The 15,825-nt window shown below is 39.4% G+C and overlaps 3 protein-coding genes and 1 long non-coding RNA gene across 12 annotated transcripts; 2 read left to right on the top strand and 2 right to left on the bottom strand.

The window, feature by feature from the left end:
* Window positions 1-60: 60 nt before the first annotated feature.
* On the top strand, window positions 61-7,000 carry LOC135674601 (uncharacterized). Of its 4 annotated transcripts, none has more exons than XM_065184600.1 (9): window positions 61-211; window positions 1,817-1,903; window positions 2,320-2,521; window positions 3,573-3,727; window positions 3,826-3,898; window positions 3,984-4,117; window positions 4,737-4,840; window positions 4,944-5,103; window positions 6,684-7,000. In XM_065184600.1, exons 2-9 carry the CDS (start codon window positions 1,835-1,837, stop codon window positions 6,774-6,776), a joined length of 990 nt encoding a protein of 329 aa, XP_065040672.1. In that variant the 5' UTR covers window positions 61-211; window positions 1,817-1,834; the 3' UTR covers window positions 6,777-7,000. The 4 variants fall into 4 exon arrangements, with proteins under 4 accessions (XP_065040672.1, XP_065040673.1, XP_065040675.1 ...); XM_065184601.1 differs by having other exon boundaries at window positions 62-211; window positions 3,880-3,898; XM_065184603.1 differs by lacking the exon at window positions 3,826-3,898 and having other exon boundaries at window positions 62-211; window positions 3,974-4,117; window positions 6,687-7,000.
* A 708-nt stretch (window positions 7,001-7,708) lies between these two features.
* LOC135674604 (uncharacterized) lies at window positions 7,709-9,602 on the bottom strand. Its single transcript, XR_010513657.1, has 2 exons — window positions 9,411-9,602; window positions 7,709-9,189 (listed from the first exon to the last, which is right to left on the bottom strand). It is a non-coding gene; the product is annotated as an uncharacterized LOC135674604 (long non-coding RNA).
* A 1,534-nt stretch (window positions 9,603-11,136) lies between these two features.
* Window positions 11,137-13,166, top strand: LOC135674600 (thioredoxin-like fold domain-containing protein MRL7L homolog, chloroplastic). Of its 6 annotated transcripts, none has more exons than XM_065184599.1 (6): window positions 11,137-11,514; window positions 11,604-12,130; window positions 12,223-12,304; window positions 12,395-12,506; window positions 12,597-12,723; window positions 12,841-13,166. In XM_065184599.1, exons 1-5 carry the CDS (start codon window positions 11,332-11,334, stop codon window positions 12,716-12,718), a joined length of 1,026 nt encoding a protein of 341 aa, XP_065040671.1. In that variant the 5' UTR covers window positions 11,137-11,331; the 3' UTR covers window positions 12,719-12,723; window positions 12,841-13,166. The 6 variants fall into 6 exon arrangements, with proteins under 6 accessions (XP_065040671.1, XP_065040670.1, XP_065040669.1 ...); XM_065184598.1 differs by having other exon boundaries at window positions 12,837-13,166; XM_065184597.1 differs by having other exon boundaries at window positions 12,597-12,743; window positions 12,846-13,166.
* A 734-nt stretch (window positions 13,167-13,900) lies between these two features.
* LOC135674599 (premnaspirodiene oxygenase-like) lies at window positions 13,901-15,690 on the bottom strand. The gene is made up of 2 exons (XM_065184593.1): window positions 14,758-15,690; window positions 13,901-14,673 (listed from the first exon to the last, which is right to left on the bottom strand). The coding sequence occupies exons 1-2, from the start codon at window positions 15,667-15,669 to the stop codon at window positions 14,047-14,049; spliced, it is 1,539 nt and encodes a 512-aa protein (XP_065040665.1). The 5' UTR covers window positions 15,670-15,690; the 3' UTR covers window positions 13,901-14,046.
* Between the last annotated feature and the right edge of the window lie 135 nt (window positions 15,691-15,825).

Below are 15,825 nucleotides of genomic sequence, written 5' to 3'. Positions count from 1 at the left end.
ATGATGAAATTACATATATGTCCCTCTTCTACATGCCCTAGTATTAGTATTGTTAACGTTGCCGTCCCCGAATTCACCGCCCCAGCGTCGTTTGGTCTTCTCCGTATCCCGACCTAAAACCTAACCCTAGCTTAATCATCTCCTCCTCCTCGGCTCAGATCCCTGCTTCGTCGTGTTCTCATCGAAGCTCTCCTATCATCTTCGAAAGCAGGTTTTATTTCCCTGATCTGATTCCCGTCTGTGTAATTAGTCTATGAGAATCCTGTCCCTCTTTTAATAGGGTTGGCTGGAGATCCGATTTGATCTTTTTTTTTTTTTTCTGTTTCTTCTTATTTTTATTTCATTCGATAGCCACCTTGGATCGGATATGTCTGATCGACGAGACTGGTGTAATCTTACTAATTCTTGAATTTAAAGTTTCATGTCAGGAATCTTGTTATGCCTTTAGATGTTTGGTTTGTTTATCAGTTTAAGATGAATATAAATCGTGTCCTTGATGTTTTTCGTTGTAATGGTGTTGTCTTTGAAAGTTTCTTAGGTTGAAGGAATTCATCGTTCTTGTAATTTTTCCTCATGAACCAGATCTTGCATAATTCTTCTGTTAAATTTAGTGTTTGTGATACCCTAGATAAAGGTGTAATCTGTTGAGCTTAGGTTACACGTTCTCAAACTAGTCATGAAATTTATTTCAAGCCTAGATAAATGATAAGGTTTGGCTTGTTACATAACTGATGAAACCTAAACTAAGCCTAAAATTTGGATCCTATGCAGCTTGATAAGTTAAATTCGTTTTCGTTCGCCTTGATTTAAATTTATCTTTAACCTTAATGTTTGAAGTTTCACTAATGTTCTAATAATAGTTGCATCTGTAAACAAACTGAAGAGAATGATTGATATTGATATTTTTGACCTGAAAGTAATGGTCGTAAGAGTGAGGTCCTGGTTATGCCTGGTTGCATAACCATTGGATATATATCAGGAAGTTATGGTTATCTTGTATCAGTAATGGTTGCATAACCATTGGTTATCCTGTTATTTCTTATATCAGGAAGTGGTCAAGGCCTGCCACCACCCGTGGACAATAATGAATAGCAGACCATTGTTGTTTTCCATGTGATCTGAGTTAGTCTAAAAAAAATATTGATTACAGGTCAACAATTTCTATAATAAAATATTTCCTGATTATGCCCTGAGGAAAAAACAACTGAGAGAAAGCTTGATTTAATGTTATAATTGACAAACAGAAAGAATGGAGAGTTAAGTGTTGGAATCAGGGTTTTATATTTAAAGGTCTATTTATTCTTACTCTGCTATGGAATTTTCAGTGTTGCGAAAATTGATTTCTCTCCACCATGCCTACTTGACAAGTAATTTGTATAAATTTAGAGCCTAGATATATTTGTAATGATGGTGGGCTTTATTTTCCTCATCATTGATACCAGATCTGCATATCTGTTGGCTTTATGTTGTACTTTTGATGTGTTATTTATTTTTCATAATTGATCAAACCAAACCCCATTTAGTTGGATGTTGATTGAGATCTCCTAACTTGATCATAAATGGATCTGGTTTAGGTTGCTGACTTTTCCAAAACATCTTAACTAATTTGTCCCAACCCACTTGAATTATCACCTCTGGTACCAGCATTTTAATCCATTCATGTGCTGACAATAATTGATCTTTATGTTGTTTATATTCTATCCCTTATTTGTGTTTGTGCACATGTATAATGATGATTCTGTCCTTATCTTTGTCTTTTGTGTGTATTTTCTAGTTTTCTTGGAGTAAAAATTTGATCAATATTAATTATTAACAGTATATTAAGTGCCTCATAATGGAAGGCGAAAAGTATGATGGCAGGCAAGAGTCACTCTTTCAAAATAAACACGGAGCACGGGAAGAGGTTAGCATTATTTGCCCTTTTATACTTATGTAATTGGATTATCTTTTTCTATATCATACTTTATAGGCCTCGGTTCCATGGTAGCCTAATATATTTTATCTGTCTTGTTGTGCAATTAATTTCAGTAAGTATTCTATATCTGCATATTTCTTTTTCCTCACTAGTGGTTTGGTTGCTTGGGTTTACCAGTATAGTTGGAACATTTGATTTAGATTATTCATTAATAATATCTCTCTCTCTCTCTCTCTCTCTCTCTCTCTCTCTCTCTCTCTCTCTCTATATATATATATATATATATATATATATATATATATACAGAGCAGATATAAACATAAACTGAAGTTCATATTATATTTTTTTATTTCTTCCATATGGTTGAATTTCTTTTAATATAATCAGATGCCATTTCTCCCTAGGATATGGCACAGCCTAATTCCTTGGCCGAGGATTCAGCAGAAGATTTCCGTTTGCCAATATATCACAGACCCACAGAAAACCTTGATACTGATGAACTGGAGCAAGCATCTTTGGATAAACAACTGACATCATCTAATGTAGGGTTTAGGCTTCTGCAGAAAATGGGATGGAAAGGCAAGGGTCTTGGCAAAAATGAGCAAGGTATTCTCCAAATTTGTATTAATAACTTCAGAATCCAATCATATGGTGCTTTTTTTTTTTACAAATACTATTTGATGTTTGATGCTTCTTGTGTAACCAAAGTCAATATCCTTGTGACTGTGTGAATATGATTGAGTTTTTCTTTTGGTAAATCTCTATGTATATATCTGGAGAGTGTAATCATGGATTGGAATACGACCACTAAGCATGAGAATTTTGTGCAAGGAGAAAATAGAAAAGAATGGGATACTTAGCAAACAACGCAAGATGAAATTTTGAAATAAAATAATAATGGAAGGAAATACAGGGTATGTGGTCTTATTTTCTATGTTCTTTACATGTCTTCTTTTTGTTTTCTATAAATAAAACTAAGATCTTTAGGACAGCTGGTGCGTTGGTGTTTTCGAATTTGTACTTTGTTCCCTATCCTGTTAGTTCTCTGTTTTCAAAAAGGGAAAAAAAAAACCTTCAGCCTGTTGATCTCTTCTTAACCATTCCATTTACCTTCTATTTACTTCCAGTGCTTGAGCCTACATTTAATTCTCTGATCTAAATCAGATAAACTAAGGTGCTAAAAAAGGAATAGAACCTGATGGACCTGTGGTTCGTTTGGTAAATGGAACAATTTTTCTGCCAAAAATAACAGTTTTATGTTGTATTCCAGCTGAAATTTGAAATTTCGACTTGTGCTTCAGACTTATTATATGTGCTAATATTTGCTGACTATCACCTACCATTATACTCTTGCTAATTATTTTTTACTTTAGTGAAATATACTCCAACTACTTGGGCCAATGGAAAGAAAAGAATGTTCCTGTAAAGGCATTAATAACATACTACTGAAAGGTGCATGCTGATGTTGTTTAATCAGCGATGACCACATCCTGAAAATTAGTGATATTATGAAATGTGTCTCACACAGGACTATAACAATTCTAGTCTAGTGTTAGTTTGGATAGTTATTTTTGTTTTGCATTGATGTCTTTGATTTAGTCTACCACAGTTTTTATTTTAGTTTGTTGACTCTGTCTTGTTCAATGAGGATATGCAGGCATAGTTGAGCCCATAAAAGCTGGTATTAGGGATCCAAAACTGGGGGTGGGGAAGCAAGAAGAAGATGACTTTTTCACTTCTGAAGGAAATGTTCAGAGGAGGAAGCTTGACATTGAATTAGAAGAGACTGAGGAAAATATAAAGAAGCGTGAGGTATGATTGTAGATGCTAGCACTTAACTGATTGTCATGTTTCAACTATTAGATGCATTGGGGTTGATGCTTGACGTTGTAAAAACTGCATTATAGTAGAAGGCAGCATATAATCGCATGTATGTCTTTTTGACGGGAATGATATATCATAAGGGAGCATCAACTCTCGAGGGTATTGAGAATTTCGTGCACTTTTTATTACCTGGTGGCTTCTTCTGCCTGCTTCGTGCAAATGATGACAATCCAGGTGATAGCAGAGCGTGAGCAGAAAATCCAGTCTGAGGTGAAAGAAATAAAAAAGGCCTTCTATTGTAATCTCTGCAACAAGCAATACAAATTGGCAATGGAATTCGAAAGTCATCTTAGCTCTTATGACCACAATCACAGAAAGGTAACCACCTTGTTTTATTCTTCTCATGGTTTGTTTTATTTCATCTACATGCAGCTAAGATTGTTGTTTTTCTTTGATGAATTTACATATTACCTTCTCCCTCAAACAAGACATCATACTTTTATCCACATTCTACAGGCTTTACTAATTTCATAGGCTTCTCAATCCTTCATAAAGTAAATCATCCTATAGTCTGCAAGAGATGTCTAACTCCTGAGGGATAAACATTTAACAGTTCCTGATATACTGATGAAGATAATTGGTTCATGGTACCATTCTCTCAAACTATGGATAATAAGAATGCCAAATGATTTTGTCTTTAGAAATGAAGCCACATGCATTAGTAGTACAAAAAGGACTATAGTAGTTGGCATCAATCTGCACTGACATCTTGGCTTATGGTGACCATATAAATGATCAGTTATCTCACTATGCTTGAACATTTGAATGCACTTTTTTTTTTTTGGTGGTTCTAAACTTTATTCTCCAAGTAGTAATATAATTTATTCTGATTACTACTTACGGCACGAAGCCTGATAACAGTGTCAATAGATCTTGAGAACTGTTGATAAAAGCAATTTGTTATCAAGCTCATTCTGGCAACTGCATAAATGTGCAGAGATTTAAAGAAATGAAAGAAATGCATGGAAGCAGCAGCCGCGATGACAGACAGAAACGGGAACAACTACGTCAAGAGAAGGAAATGGCAAAGTTTGCACAAATGTATTCTTAACTTTCCTACAAAATATTAAAAGGAAAAAATAAATCTTATTTGTGAGCTTACAGTGTTCAAAATTGTTCTACATATTTGTTTTTGCTGTTTCAGGGCAGATGCTCACAAGCAACGGCAACAGCAACAACAACAACAGCAAGAAGGGTCTGAAATCTCTTCAGATGCTGGTGCGGCTAGGACTTCCGCAAAAGTTCTAAATCAGGATCAGCGGCAGGCTCTGAAATTCGGCTTCTCTAAAATTGGTCCCTCAAAGGTCAGTGAAGTAGGATTCTAGGTTACATATTAAGGTTATGTTTTATATATGATTGTTATGCAAAAACAAATTCCATGTGAATAAATAAATAAATATTCCTACTAAATTTGAGTAGATTTGAATGTCCGAGTCATATTTCACCTGAAATTGTACCCCGTTGAAATAAATTGGCATATTGTTGCACCTAGCAGTTTCACTTGCCTTTTGTTTTCTTATATGCTGAAATCTGTACTCTGGAGTATTTGGTATGATTTTCAATCACCCAAATTTCTAATAATCCAAATAATACAGCATGCATATGGTCATAAAATGATCAAAAATACCAATCTTATCACAGTAAGCTGCTAATAATTGCATTTAGTCAGTTTAAGCATATGCCAAAATTTTAGTACTTTTAGTTAACATTTTCCCTATCCATTGGGAAGTGTATTTGAAATCTGATTATGAAAAGAACGCTTTTTTATATTAGGAGGCAAGGTGCACTAGGTTATAAGTTTATATTTTAGATTATCACATAAAGATGTTCCACATTGAAGTTCCATAATAAATCAAGATTTGTTGTAAAATAAATTAAGATTTGCATTGTCAACAATGCAAAATGTTCAGCACTGGTTGGTGATCTCGTTTGATGTGAATAAGATAATTTGGTTGTTTTTAGTTTATCACTCCTCATGCAGAAATGATAGTATTGATATTGGGTTTTTTTAAGTCATTTCATCTCAAGGCTGAGTTTCTCTCGGCAGCTCACTGAATTCTAGCACATGGAATATGTATTTGTGTTTGGCTTGTCAAATCAAATTTTAAATCCTTAATATGATCCTCTTCTTGTTCTCATAGGCATTTATTTTACTTAATGAGGATTCGTAGAAGTTGCCACCTAATAGCTAGGAAAATTCTTGGCTGTCATATATAAGGATGTGGATTTCCTCATTCTTTTTCTATAGATTTGGAGGATGCATTCCAGAAGGTTTTAATGAAATTATCTACATAAGCCTTTTTCTTTTTTTAATACTAAATATTTTAATTCAAATTATTTATGCAAATCTCATGTGCATATGCACTAGTCACAAAATGTGACTGTGGAAATACAAATGTACCTTGTCTTCTTTCTGTTATTAGAATCTTCCAAATTAAAATGATTTGTCAAGGTTGCTTCCTTTTTGCATGGGCATAAAGCCCATAGATAATTATTCAGTGATCTTCATTCTAGTAAATTTTCCATCTACATCTTATGTTGTCTTTCTTTGCTTGTTGGGAACTTATGCTCATCAGGAAGAGTTTTTTACATGGTAAATATCTGGTTATATATGTGCTTAAAACACTTATAGGCCTTAACAAATATCAAAATCTAGTCTTCTATATCATCACATCAACAAAAAAAGGCTTAAGTTGTAGAAATGATGACATGAGTGGCTATGTGATTCAACTGATAGGATATAGTTACTCTGTTTTTACAGTGATGATGTATGCATAAATTAAGTAATTATGTCTTGGATCTTATTATCTTATACTTTACTGATTGTTCAATGTGTTACTCACCGACATACTTAATTGTTCATCACTGTTCTTTTGGTATTCAGAAGGCTTCAGCTGGTGGCATCAGCAAGAAGCCAAAGATTGGTGTGAAAGTATCCTCAATCTTTGGCAGTGATAGCGATGATGAGGAGACGTAATTCTTCTTCGAAGTCTACCAAGAATGCAGTTTCACAACTATTTTGTCAGATAATGTATTACTAGTTGTCGATTACTAAACTGATTTGATTTTCTCTGGAGTTACCACTATATATTGTGTCATTATCTAATTTTCACCTTTTTGGCATTGTCATTATTGGTCGGAACTGTTAATTTTGAACACTTAACACATCGACCATCATATATTTATCAAAATTGTCTTTCATATGCCTTGAATTGAACATTTTTGTCAATCATCCAAATCTTCTATAATCTTGTGTTGGACTGGAATTCATGAATGTTGCAGCAGGTTAATTCTGCTTGTATTTCAATTAAAAAGAAAAACAGTGGACAGGCTTTGGCTGCCTCCAGAACATATTTTTGGTTGTGTTGACTAAAATTAAGATGATTTTTTTTCCTTGTAAGGTACTCGTATATTTTTGATGCAACACACCCTGTCGGCCGTGCTGCAGATTTCAACCTCACTTGTTTCTTTTCCCTTGGGTTGAGGGTTTGAACTCACGTCGTAATATCTTACGTGATTGCTGAATGAAAATTAAAATTCCATTAAAAGGTGTCATTCTTGCAACACAGAACACTTTTGACCGAACGTGATGCAAGAACACCTACCTGCTCCCATGTGTTCGAGCATATGTGATACACACACGACAGAGAATCTCCACATAAGATACATGCATACTTACAAAGCTTCAAGTATTTTACTAGTATAGGCAGTTTCCAAGAAACTTACAATCCAGAATAGCTTCCAATGTCTGGCTTGGGACCCCGGACTACCTCTTAACTGGTATGTTCAACCGAGTCACTGGCTGCTTTACAATGAACATTTGACTGAGACATGGTGAAGAATAAATTTTAGAGCTTATTTTTAAGTGGCCATGAACATCAATCATCACATCACGGTAAGATTTGCTGATGAGTTCTCTCAGAATTTGTCACTTTGATTGCGCATGCCTCACAAGAATGTTATGGTTAGCTTAGATTACAACTCATGGCCAAACCACATCCGAATGATTCAGGAATGAACTATCTCAAACTACCACCGGAAGCAATAGTGCCTTCATTGAAACCGAGGAGGAGAAGAAGAAATGAACAGTTTGATCCATACTGGACAGCTTTTAGCTGCTCACAAGTGGGAAGAGGCGATGTCCCCAGCATCGGAGGGCATGAAGGCCAAGACCAGCAGCACAAGAAGTATACCTATCGGCACAAACAGCAGCGAGGAAGGGGGAGGAGGCAGTGCGGGCAACACGAGGGGAAGAACCAGCAGTGAGGCAGTGAGGCAGACGAGCACCAAGAAGAATTCCGCAGTGAAGTAGCTCGAATCCAATGCCTTGGACCCATTCACTTGTGAGCGCAACCGCCTCGGTCTCCTACCTCCTCTGTCCATACCACAGCTAGCAGCGACAAGCTTTCCCGTCAAGACGTCAAGATTCATCCAAGTCTCCAGGAAACAACACCCTCTCGCTCTCGATCACCAAGGACTTGCCTGAGATCGATCTGGGAAGAAAGCCTCGAGTATCTCAGCCTTGTGCCTGTCAACAGGCGAAGCCATGAACTGAAGGTTCCTCCATGTGCAAAAGAAACAAAAGTAGGTGGCAAATCTATCGTTTACCAAGAAAGAGGAGTTAAAGAAACACAACTTGGGCTTCATATCCTATAGAGATCATGGTTCATGGGTGGCTTGACCAAAGAAAAAGGAAGAAGAGTTCCATTGCTACCTCTCATGATCTCTCGACACTAGGATGGAAAAGGGGACTTCGATCATGATATGGAAGAGGTTGTCTCGTTCATCATGACTGTGTTGCCTTTTGTTGGGTGGTGGTGGTGTGGGTATGGGGCTTGCTGTCTTCCTGAGCTAAATAAGCCATGCGTTGGATACACTGCACCTTATTCTCTCCCAAGCAATCAAGTTTGGACTTCCTCCTGCAGATTGGTGTGGGGTTGCTTAAAATTCTGTGCTCTTGGAGAATTTTGTAGCTTTCTGCACTTGATGAGCTTTGCACAGATCTGGTTTTCCCATGCAAGGCTGATCTTAATCCAAGAGATCACACTTTGAAGATCTTGTCTTCTCTGACATATCTCATTTTCTATTGTCTTCTGATATCCTGGTTCCTTGCTTTAAGTACAAACCCAAGATGATCTCTTTTCTCTGTATTGAACACACTCCAAAGCTGCTACATGAACAACACATTAATCAATCCTCTTGATGATAAATAATTGAGTAATAGACACGTTTGTTGGTACGATTCAAGATCTGGAAATTAAATACAAAGCTAGCCGACTTGATCTGTCTCAAGTTATGACATGGAAATTAAGATTGGGGATGGGACACATCGGCATACAACAGCTATGACATCCTCCCATCGCCATTCTTCCACCTTCTTCTACCTCAAGCTGTTGATTTAGTCATTCACAAAGACAAATATGTGTCAACTTTTTGTTGGTAAAGAACAATAGATTATCACAAAGAAAATATGGGTCAAACATCTCGTGCTTACTGGATTGCTCTCGAAAATTTAGTGTGGATGTAAATTAAATTATCATTGATACAATAAATAGCATCTTCAACATTAAACATAAACAAGCAAGCCATCGGCTTCGAGACATCAACTCACTTGTCTGTAACATTATCTCTGATGGAGTTTCTTGTGAGCAGCAGCTGCCACTGCATCCCTCCTCCACGTTCTCATCCTCCCTTCAGAAGTGGACAAGGCACTTATACCATCAACCTTCTTGACAAGCAGTAGATGCCATTGCCGAGGACGCAGGGACTGCTCCATTTAACGAGAAAGGGAACGTCTCTCCAGTGTTCGACGAAATCACGGTGGAGTGGAGAAGAGGAGTTCCTCGTTATGATGACCTGGTCATGCTGACCGAGCCCAAGAGCGTACAAAGGAGACCTTTTAGTTTAGATTGCGAATAGATCTCCACCCAGGCTGCAATCCAACACAATTTTGTAATCCAATATATATATAAATTAAGATAATTATATATTTTTTTTAATTAATTATGATTAACATCTAGATCTCTATACTTGAAAAAGTAACATTGAGATCATTACATTTACAAGAGTAAAATATGTAATCTTAAATTTTTTTACGCATTGATTGTAACCGAGCAAAAAGAACATGAATGGAAAGGATAAAAATATAATTTTATTATTTTTTTAATTTATTAATTTTATATAAACTTCTAATTAATTTCCTCTTTTCTCTTTCCAACTTGTTTGCCTATCAAATCAGAACGTTCACTATACTTACTCTCACGACCGACGAGCAGCGGGCAAGCAAGTGTAGCGGATGCAAACGGATGAGCAAGTGCGACAAGCGAGCATATTAAGAAAAGAGAGAAAAAGAAAATCAGAAGTTTATATAAATTTAATAATTTAAAAATATAAAAATTATATTTTTATCATTTTCATTTATATCCTTTTTACACTTGATAACACATGTGATTTTTTATAATGATGAAATTAATGACTTAAGAAGAATTATGGTTAAATGTTTACTTTTATAAGTGTAGGGACCCTAATAGTATTTTTTAATGTATATGGATCAAAATGCTAATCATAGTTAACTACAATAGGTAATCTATCATTACTCATAATAAATTATATATAAAATAGTGATTGAAAATATAAAATTAACTAGTCATCATTCATCGTATCAATGTCACATAAAACCAACACCGTTCTGCCCATATGGATATGAGTTTAAAAAATAGCTTGAGTCAGTTATCGAGTTGTAAAGATGCCTCCCCTATAAACAATTCCGATTAATCATCGAGTTATCGAGTTGCCTCCCCTAGGAAATATTCATAAGAATATTATGGAGCAACTCAAATTAGTTACAAACTAACTCTCCACAAAAATTGGGCAACTCAAGTTGGTTACGAACTAACTCCCTTGTGAAATATTCGCATAGTTCGAGTCTAGGAACTTTCTTCCCCACGAAATTGAGATATTTCTTCTTCTCAAAATCAGTATAAAAATATATTCTTAACTCTATCTTAATAAAGGAAGAAAAAAAAGGATATTGATACTGACTTTAAGTGTTAGAAGAATGATAAGTTACCCTCAACAGCACACAGTACACAGTACACAAACTAATGTTGGCTTTACAATAGTTAATGTGAGTTCAATATTTTCTGTGAGAGGGAACTTGATGAAAAAAGAAAAAAAAATCCTGGGACAAGATCTCCTGTATTCGCCTACACAGGGAGTTGGGAAAGGGGCCACCCAAGGTACAAGTGGGCCCGCCACTTTCGCGAGGGAACCGTGTTTCCTGTGTCGGCGTGTATCTCATGAGCCCCGCCACTAGTAATAGATAGCGTTGGATTTATGTGGAGGCCATCCCCGCTTCGGTTCCTCTGTCCGCGAAGACAAGCTGGGCTTCGTGTTCGACGCCGTCGCCTTCCTTCCCTTCCGCCTCCACTGCAAGATCACTACTTCTCACGGTTATCGTCCCCAAGAACAAAGACCACAGACACCAACTCGAATTGCTGCGATCTCTGCTGCAATCTCGGTGCTGTTAGGTCATGGCGGCACCGCACTGCTTGTTGCTCTTCAGGTGTTCTACACAAGTTCCAAGAGAAGCAACCCGTCTTCGTCTTCCTCCTCTTTGCGCTCGTTCGCCTGCCCGACGCCAGATGAGACACGCGCGCTTGGGCTCACCTTCACTAGTTTCTGTCGGTCTCTGTTTCGCCAAGCCTTGTACAACGGTAACTGTAGAATCCTCAGCTCTTTCTCTGCCATGATCACGTTACCCAAGCAACCAACTTTCCCGTACACTTGTGCATGCAAACTGAAGGCAAGAGCTTCTAAAGCGGTCGAGCTAGTACTTGGCGATGGGAGAGACGAGGAAGATGCACGTAGATGGAACTCCGCCAAGACAGAGAGTGACGAGAGCGACGTGGATGAAGACGAGGATGGCCCATCACTCATGAGTGAGGATGAGAGGAAGGAAATGAGGAGGAAGATAAGAGAGGTGCTCGACACGAACCTGAACGTCGAGGAGGAAACCGACCCAGTCCAAAGGAGAATCAAGATGCAGAAGCTCTTAGCAGACTACCCGTTGGTGGTTGAAGAGGAAGATCCCAACTGGCCTGAGGACGCCGATGGCCGGGGGTTCAACCTTGATCAGTTCTTCAACAAGATCACCATCAAGAATGTCAGGAACGACGATGATGACTACAATTACGACAGCGAAAAGGAGGTCGTGTGGCAGGACGACAATTACATTCGGCCCATCAAAGACATCACAGCAAGAGAGTGGGAGGATACTGTGTTCAAGGACTTCAACCCTCTGGTTATACTTGTCCATAACCGATACAGAAGGCTAGCTCTCTTCCTCCTCGGTTCCAATTCCGTTACTTCACTGTGATGGTCACCGATGTGAGTTGCAAAAGCATTTGTGATGTTGTATGCAGGCCTCGAGAGAACGAGCAGGCCAGGAATGAGCTAGAGAGAGCGGTGGAGATGTTCTGGGAGTCCGGATTGCCTTCACCGAGGGTGACACAACATTTGAATCTTTGCTTTGCAATGACAATTTGCATCAAGCAGCAGACTCAGTATTAACGAAAACAACTGTGCAAATTGCAGTGTGTAGCCATTGATGCTTGTGTCGAGCATGACCTCGTCGATGCACTGCAAGTGTCCATCTACCCGGAAATTCTCTTCACTAAAGCGGGGAAGATATTGCATCGCGATAAAGGTACGTACGACGTACATAATCTCTGTTGCATCACACACTGTCTGATCTGAATAATTTCGAGTAGACATCACCAAGTTTTCTTTGTTTCAGTGGTTCGGAGTGCAGATGAGTGGTCGAAGATAATGGCATTCTTCTACTATAAAGCCGTCAGGCCATCATGCTTAGATGAAACCGCTGGCAAAGATCAAGAGAAGATTCCATCACTCTCATAGAGGAGGTTGATTAAAAATGATATGGGTAGTATGAAGATAGCAATGTTATCATCTTCAGTATAGATAATTTGTCTCTCTTTTGTTTGCTTGAATAAAAACTTATTTCAACATCATTTAGGCAGGATAGTTCGATGCAAAGTTTGTGGAGTATAATTGTTGAAGTCCAACAATGAACTGATTGGATTAATGCCCCAAGAAGAGATGGTGATAAATTACGAGAGTACACATTAAGAGGGATGATGTCCGAGCCAAGATGAAATTGTTAAATATTGATCATAATTGTCCTAATGCAGATGAGCTCGAAAGAATTTGCTTTCATTTTTATAGTTGTTTTCTGAGTCTGAGAATTTGATCTATTTGTGATGAGTTTTTGTGAGGAAAAGAAGAACAATTTGAGTAATGTCTCATGAAAAGAGAATAAAAGGGAAATGCTGATGTGCAATTTTCATATTTATTTCATTAAATTTATTTGTTTATGTTTTTTGTTGCTTTCTTCAAGTAGCAATTCCTTATCTCAGTGGTATTCTAGTGATCATGGATTTGAAGTATCTATTTTTTGTGTGGGAAAAACATCTCTCTTAAACAAAAATGAAAATAAAAAATGTCATTCTAGAATATTTTCCTCCAACAAAAGAAGAAAAAATCTTTGAAAATGACATCGTCTTTAGCTTGCCAGCCAACAATGGTCAATTGATTTGAACAAAGCCGCTAAAATCGAATATTATCCATAAGTACAACACTTTGATGATCTATAAATGTATAGAATTAGATTGAGCATATTTGAGTAAGTAGTTGTCTCTTCTTATTGATTATTGACATGACAATTTGTTGTCTATATATATATCTGCCATGGGAGAAATGCAATACGATCATCTGGTTGTAGTAAAGTGCACGTTTCTTGAGAGGTATATGGTTCTGTCCCCACCTTTCAATGGTGTTCGTTAGAGTTCAAACATCTAAAGTTATTTTGTGACTTATGGGAACATTATTTATTGTCTTTCTTTCTATATTTGAAAAGTCTTCCTCTTATTGATTATTGGTTCGATGTATATTTGTATGAACTAATTATCTTTCTTTTATCGAGTATCTAAGCTCAGTTTGTATCTTTTATAATGTTATGGAGTCTTTGTCGCCGTGAAGCTTGACAAGTTGCCACTTATGGAAAGACATCATCTGATCGACTTCATGATTTCTACCATATGCATTGACAATCGTAGTACGATTTGACAAGGCAGATAATGACATTGATATCATTTTTCAACTCAAATTTTCCGACTGCTTGATTGTATAGACTGAGTGCACCGACAAGAAAGCGATGTAAGAAAGCTTCAGGTAGCGACGGGGAGAGGAACTCGAACGGTAGCGATCAGCTTCAGCTCAGTCTTCCTCGGTGCGATTAACGCCATGGTCTCGCACATGTCGAGCTCCTCCGGTCTCATTCCATGGGGCAGCTCCCAGTCGAAGTGCAGGAGGAGGTGAGTCAGGGCGAGCTCCACGGTCGCCATCCCGAAACCCATTCCGGGGCATATCCTCCGCCCGGCCCCGAACGGCAAGTACTCGAAGTCGACTCCCTTGAAATCCATGGCGCTGCCTTCGAACCTCTCTGGTTTGAATGTCTCGGCGTCGTCCCAGTAACGCGCATCCCTGCCGTTCGCCCATAAGTTGACGAAGACGCGAGTGCCGGCGTCGATCCTGTACCCCATGACCTCGCAGGTCTCCCTGCACAGTCTCGGTAACAGCGGGGCCGGCGGGTGAAGCCGCAGCGTCTCCTTGATGATTAGCTTAATGTAGTTTAGCTCGGAGATGTCGCTCTCCTCTACTCTGTTCCTCCGTTGCGCAGCTAATTCCCTCACTTCCTTCTGCGCTCTCTCCATGATCTCCGGGTTTCTCATCAGCTCCGACATGGCCCATTCGACGACGGTCGAAGACGTCTCGGTGCCCCCCATGAACATGTCCTGTAGATCACAAGAACAAGAGCGATGTGTGTAGTCAATAGATTAGTATCACGGGAATCGATCGATCGATGGATCGTTCCTCACCACGATCACACCCTTGACGTCTTCCATCGTCAAGGGCACTTCCAGTTTGGGGTCGTCTTTGAGCCTCAGCAGCACGTCCACCAGGTCGTCTACCTCGTCAGCTTTGTCGCCGCTGCTCACGGAAGCCTTGCCCTCATGTTCCTTGATTATGTAGCCCAGGACCTCGTCTAGCTGCCGCCGGACCCGCCGCAATCTGAACTCGGCACCCGAGAGGATGTCGATGAGCTTGAGCGACGGGAACATGTCGGCCACGCAGAAGCCACCGGCGAGCACCATAGCATTCTTGATGAGCGGGACGAACCTCTCCCGGTGCTCGCGCAGCTTGCCGAACGCCGCCCGGCAGACGACGGCGTTGGTCAGCCCGAAGAGCTTCTCGGTCATGTTGACGGGGGTTCCGCCCGACCTCGCGATGTCTCTCATCAGGTCAAGGGTCTCCTCCGTCCTGATGGAGGAGAAAGACCGGATGCGCCGGGCGGAGAGAAGCTCCATGAAGCAGAGCTTTCGCAGCTGCCTCCAGTAAGGGCCGTAGGGGGACCAGCCGATGCCGGTTGGGCCGTAGAAGATGAACTTGGTAGCGAGGAACTCGGGCCGGGAAGCGAAGGTGACGCTCTGGTTCTTCAAGATCTCCTCGGCGGCTTCGCTCGAGGAGGCGACGACGACGTCGACCTGGCCAAGCCGGAGGAGCATAAGGGAGCCATGCTTGCGGGCGAGCTCGCGGAATGCGCGAAAGGGGAGCTGCCCGACCAGGTGGTGCATGCATCCGACGAAGGGTAGATTCCATGGGCCTGGGGGACGACGTGGTGGGTAGCTCTCATTTCTGCAACCGCTGAATCCTCTCTTCTTGATCAAGAGGAGCAAGAAGAGGAAGGAGAACACCAAGATGGGGATGGAAGGGAGCTGCAGCAGTTCCATGGAGAACCACAGATGCTCTCTCTGCGTCATCGACCGGGCAAACGCAGCTGCATTATGTAGAGTTGCAAGCGTCGGCCATGTCGTTATTCTAATAAATATTATATTATAATTAAAAATTATTATATTATATTATAATATATTATAATATATTTTCTC

This window comes from Musa acuminata, chromosome BXJ1-5, assembly GCF_036884655.1.
Source record: "Musa acuminata AAA Group cultivar baxijiao chromosome BXJ1-5, Cavendish_Baxijiao_AAA, whole genome shotgun sequence".
In the NCBI taxonomy this organism is placed as follows: domain Eukaryota; kingdom Viridiplantae; phylum Streptophyta; class Magnoliopsida; order Zingiberales; family Musaceae; genus Musa; species Musa acuminata.
This window is presented reverse-complemented; position numbering and strand designations above follow the sequence as displayed.